General features: G+C 51.7%; 1 protein-coding gene across 1 annotated transcript in view; it reads right to left on the reverse strand.

The window, feature by feature from the left end:
• Positions 1-2,872: 2,872 nt before the first annotated feature.
• MNX1 (motor neuron and pancreas homeobox 1) overlaps positions 2,873-5,926 on the reverse strand; it is a 23,304-nt gene continuing 20,250 nt past the window's right edge. The window contains exon 11 of the mRNA XM_011973093.1: positions 2,873-3,259. Within this exon, the coding sequence (XP_011828483.1) occupies positions 2,873-3,259 (387 nt within the window). The remainder of the gene's footprint in view (positions 3,260-5,926) is intronic.

A 5,926-nucleotide genomic window follows, 5' to 3' on the forward strand; every position in this document is an offset into this window, starting at 1 on the left:
ATGAGAATCTCTTGAACCCAGGAGGCAGAGCTTACAGTGAGCCAAGATCACACCACTGCACTCCAGCCTGGGCGACAGAGCGAGACTCCGTCTCAACAAAACAAGAAAAAACTGTTGTGCAGTGAATGTGTGGGTGCGGCCTCTGAGTTACATCAGCTCAAGGCCTCTTTTAAGGAGGACCCAAATAGGAGTGGTGATTGGTTTATTTGACTGGGAACCCACTCAGGGCCACCATGGAGTGAAGCTCCGAGCAGGGGTGTAGACGCCCTGCCTGAAGAGTTGAGAAGCCCCAGAGTGCAAGTGTGCAGAAGTCAGGCTCCTCCTGCTGGAGCAGAGACAGAGCAATGGGGAAAGGCTTTTCCAGAGGCGGGGTCATTGGGACTCTTCCCGGAGGAGCTGAGGGCACACGCTGGGCAAAGCTGACCTCTGTGTGCGGTAGGCGTGGGATGGCGCCTCCAGTGGCCTCACAATAAAGCACCTCGGAGGCCGGAGATGAACTTGAGACCTGACCATCAAGGAGTGAGGAGTGAAGTCCTTCTCAACAGAAGGAAACCATCAAAGAGTTTACATAATCAAAACTGTGTTGTCAAAACATTGCTGGACAGAGATGGTGGCTGGTCCGGCACTTGGGAATGTTGGTGACAAGAGGTCAGTTCGGTGGCTCTTGGACCTCCCAGGCCAGGAGGGAAGCGCTCAGGCCAAGGTGGCAGCCTGAGAATAGAGATTTCAAGAGACGCTTCTAATGAACGCTCATCGGAATGTTTATTGTATTATTATTTTATTTCATTATTTTATTGGGACTGGATTGACTTGCATTTCCTTCACTAATCAGAAGTTTGAGGGCAAAGATAAAATAAATCTCAAATAATCACCTTGCATTTCTGATGAGTTAAATGAATGTGTTTTACACCTGGTTGTATGAGCTTGCTTTTCCACAAATAAGAGTGGAAATTCTATTTTATTATTATTTTGTATTATTGTTTTTTGTATTATATTATATTATTTATTTATTTATTTTTATTGGGACGGAGTCTTGCTCTGTGGCCCAGGCTGGAATGGAGTGGTGCAATCTCTGCTCACTGCCACCTCTGCCTCCCAGGTTCAAGCGATTCTCCTGCCTCAGCTTCCCAAGTAACTGGGATTACAGGCACGCACCATCACGCCGGGCTAATTTTTGTATTTTTAGTAGAGACGGAGTTTCACCCTGTTGGTCAGGCTGGTGTCGAACTCCTGGTCTCAAGTGATCCACCCGCCTCGGCCTCCCAAAGTGCTAGGATTACAGGTGTGAGCCACCGTGCCCAGCCAGAATGTGGTGCCTTTAAACGAGGGGGTGGAGGTGGCAGTGGAGGCTTGGAATGTCTGTGAGAAGGGGGCTGAGGATCATAGATTTCAGAGGAAGAGGATTTCAACCTGAGGCGCGTTGCGTTTTCTGGGGCTAGTGGCACCTGTGGAAGTCAGAGCTGGGGGACATAGACACCAGCTCTGGGTGGCAGCCTAGGGATCCAACAGAATGTGGAGTCCCTTGAGGAGAACGAGGTGTGAGAGGAAGGGGGCCCAGAACAGTGCAGCGGGTGAGTGCAGCGGGTGGAGAGAGGCCCTGTGAAAGCAGCCACAGACCGGCCGTGGAAGCATCTAGAGTCAACTCAGTCACCTCCCAGGGAAGGCAGTTCTACAGCAGGGAGCTGCCATCGCGGAGACTGAACATGAACTGAAGAGTGTGGGCCGTGCTCTACCTCCCTGAGCCTGGAGGACTCCGGATGTCCATGTGGATGCTTGCGTGTAGAGAGTGTATCAAAGCGCTGTAAAACTTAGATTTTCTCGTGACAGTACCCCTGGCCAGGGCATGGCGAGCTTTTCTCGTTCTCAGCCTTAACTGTTGTATCACAGGCTGCACTGATGAAGCTGGTGGGGGGCGTGGCTGCACAGAGGCCGAGTTCACCAGAAGGTGACACTTATCTTGAATAGAGCTGGACAATGATGAAAAATGATGTTTGCGTGGTAAGATGATGAAAGAGAACAGGGCCAGTTTAACATGTCCTAGGATGCAGGGGGAGTTCAGAGCTCGGGGGCCGTGTGTTTGGGGAAACAATGGCCTGTGTGTCCCACAGGCCAGGCGAGCTCGGGCGCCAGAGTTAACCAGTGCTGACCTTGACATGTTCAGATGAGGATGCCTGGCCCCAGGCCTTCTGTGGCCCCCTCCCCATTCTCCCCAGCAAAGGTTGACCTTTCCAAGCATGACTGACCGTGGCTACCGCGGTGTTTCCCTCCCTCCTGCTCTGGGGAAGGAGCCATCAATCCCTCGCGCACCCAGGGCCACCAGGGCTGCTCCCACCTGGGGCTCACACTGATGTAAGGTGAGGCCTGATGAGCCTAGGCTTCACCAAGCAGAGCCAGGTCTCAAGCCCACACCCGGGCAGCTTCAATTCTGGTGGAAGGATAAACGATCAAGACTAGCTTTTAATGTATTTTCTATAGAAAATCATTGAGAATGGGCTGGGCATGGTGGCTCACACCTGTGATCCCAGCTACTTGGGAGGCTGAGACAGGAGAATCATTTGAACCTGGGAGGCAGAGGTTGCAGTGAGCCAAGGTTGCCCCACTGCACTTCAGCCTGGGCAACGAGCAAAACTCTGTCTCAAAAAAAGAAGAAAATGATTGAGAATGGTTTATTCATTTCATGTTGTCAGAAGTGTTTCCAAAAAAAAAGGGCAAATTCTTCCACTTACATTAGTATTATGTTTGCCGGTTAACATTTGGCCATGTTTGCTTTTCCTGTGGTTTTTCAGTACACATGTATATACAGTTACGGAGGGACCCATTTATACCCACGCATGTTCTGATGCGATTGTTTGAGTACAGACATGGCGATGCTTCACCTGGTAGCCTCAGCCGGCAGCCTGGGAACGACAGCGTCCTCCACGGCACCACAGCACCTCTGGACCAGCTTCCAGTCCCGGCATTCTTCGTTAAAACTGAGACTTCCTGTGCCGCTCTCCCTCTGTCTCCTGCAGAGATCACTCTGCTCGTCTTTAGGCCACTGAAGTAGTCCCGGAGGGCCTGGGTCCGCGAGCTTGGTGAAAAGCGATGCTCCGACCTCCTCATCTGTAACACTCGAGGGCTCCTCGTCCACTGTAGCAAGCGCAGAGGACGCGGCCCGGGCAGTGCCTGCGGGGAGATGGCGCTGGCCTGGGCTGTGCGGTGAGCAGGGCTCCTCAGGCTTCCTGGGCCCTTGTCCTCCCAGGCTGGTGGCACTGTGTGCCTGTCGTGGGGGGGCGGGTGCAGGCGGCGGGAAGGACCAGGTGTGGCTTGCAGGCCTCTAATGCCAACTGCACCACCTTGAAGCTCCACTCCAGCTATGCTGTGGCCCCATGGCCAGGTCTGGGGTCGTTTCTTAGGACACCACCTGTCCTATTTTGTTACCTGGTCCCTCCACTAGTTAAAAAGCAAGTAGAAAGGTTAAGCATCACTTATGCGGTCCCCTGGCAGCTAGGTGACACCCCTCTGTCAGTCACGTCAGTCATAAGGGCTAGAAGGGTCCAGGCTCACTGGACCTGTCCGGCCTCCTCCTGACCATCAGCAAGGGCACCACCCACTCTGAGCTGCTGTGGTCCATGATGCCACCGTTTCCTTTCTCTCTAATTGTTCAGGCAGGCCTGTGAGCCCACAGAATGACAGCCTCAAGCTCTGGGCCTCAGGGTGGGCCCCTGACAAGGATTCTGTTCTTACCACTGATCTTTCATGCTGATGGAAAGGCACAGGGCAGGCTGTCGGCCAGCTGTCGCAGGCTCGAGTGAAATCTGTGGATAAGTGCGGAGACAGGAGACACTGCACTGGTGACACCTCAGGGCCTCGGGGCCACACCAACAGGGGCCGGCTGGTGCCGAGACCCAGTCACAGTGCCTGTCTCTGTCATCAGCTTTTCCTTTTCCCCCATATTTTCACCTTGGTTAGAGGGCAGGAGGTCCGCTCGGTTTGCCAGCAACCTCACATTGATAAGAGTAAGGGCACTTCTAGCTCTCCAATCCTGGGATTTTATGAGATATGACGGGTTTTGTGTCCCTGGAAGGACGTAGGACTGTGCCTGTCATTGGGTTGGTTCTCATCTAGACAGAGCGGGTGCCTGTTTATTGAGCAGCCTGGGTCTGTACCCGCAGAAGTGTGCGTAGGAGGATCTCTGAATCCGTTCTTCTTTTCATTCCCCACTCTGCTGTGAATACTGTTGCAAGCATCCACGTTAATATCTATTTTGTAATTCTTTTTTTTTTTCTTTTTTGAAACGGAGTTTTGCTCTGTCTCCAGGCTGGAGTGCAGTGGAGCAATCTCAGCTCACTGCAACCTCCACCTCCTGGGTTCAAGTGATTCTCCTGCCTCAGCCTCCCGAGTAGCTGGAATTACAGGCACCTGCCACCACACCCAGCTATTTTTTGTATTTTTCGTAGAGACGGGGTTTCACCATGTTGGTCAGGATGGTCTCGATCTCTTGACCTCGTGATCCACCTGCCTCAGCCTCCCAAAGTGCTGGGATTACATATTTTGTAATTCTTAAAAAGTGATGGATGATCCAGGACATCTGTGCTGTCTCCAGGAGAAGTATCCTCATTGAAAGTAAAGCAAGCTTCTTTTTTATTGGCTGGGCATGGTGGCTCATGCCTGTAATCCCATCACTTTGGGAGGCTGGGGTGGGAGGACTGCTTAAAACTAGGAGATTGAGATCAGCCTGGGCAACAAAGTGAGACCCACCCCGCATCCATACAAAAATGTAAAAGATTAGCCAGACATGTTGGCAGGCACCTGTAGTCCTAGCAACTCAGGAGGCTGAGATGGAGGGTCCCTGGAGCCCAGGAGTTCGAGGCTGCAGGGAGCTATGATCATACGACTGCGTTCCAGTCTGGGCAACAGAGTGAGACCCTGTGTCTTCATTCTTAAAAAAAAAAAAAAAAAAAAAAATTGAAATAGAAAGTCAAGCAAGGCTTGCAAAGGACAAGACAAGACCCAAGGCTCTGAGGACCAGCCTAACATCTCGGAGCCCAGCACTGCACGGCAGGCACCTGGCAGCCACCCTCCATCAAACGGAGGCTGTTACTGTTTCTATTACTATTACTACTATTATTCCTTAATTTTGCCCAGCCTTGGCCAAATCTCTGACTTCCTAGGAAGACTCAATCCCAAACAGATGTGTGCAAAGGTCTGATTATCAGACAGGATGCAAAAACAAAGCACGACAAATCTAGACCTCCTTGGGAAGTCTTTGTCCAGCACTCACTGCATGTGGAAAAGCAAGCTCAGACAACCAGGGCATAAAACACACTCATTGAACTCATCAGAAATGCAAGGTGATTATTTGAGATTTATTTTATCCTTGCCTTCAAAATTCTGATTCGTGAAGGAAATGCAAGTCAGTCCGATTCCAAGCCAGCCGGAGCAACCCTCAGGTCGCCAGCACTCTCGCCCTTTCTGACTTCAAGGGACAAAGGGTTTTAAAGGCCCTCTGTTTTCTGAATCAGACTTAATAGGGCTGACGGAGTCTGGTTTCCTACTTTAGTAAGGGTGGAAATAACACTGATAAATCAAGTTCTGGTGGTGGTCGAGCCTCACACCCAGGCAGCGGAGTGCGGGCTGGGGAGCTTGCGGGAACGTGCTGTGCTGGCCCAGCTGTCCTGCCGCACCCACGGAGCACTCAACGCAGAGCTGAGAGACAGCGGGTCTGTCACACAAGATGGACTTCCAGAACTGTTCCTCCACCCCTGTGTGTGTGAAGGAATGAGTGTTCCTTTTTTCCTGCACGTTGACACCGTTAAAATAGTTCACATGAGGACCAGGTGAGGTGGTTCACACCTATAATCCCAAGGGGATTTGGGAGGCCAAGGCAGGTGGATAACTTGAGGTCAGGAGTTCAAGACCAGCCTGGCCAACATGGTGAAACCCC

This window comes from Mandrillus leucophaeus, unplaced genomic scaffold (genome assembly GCF_000951045.1).
Source record: "Mandrillus leucophaeus isolate KB7577 unplaced genomic scaffold, Mleu.le_1.0 Scaffold134, whole genome shotgun sequence".
NCBI classification, from domain to species: domain Eukaryota; kingdom Metazoa; phylum Chordata; class Mammalia; order Primates; family Cercopithecidae; genus Mandrillus; species Mandrillus leucophaeus.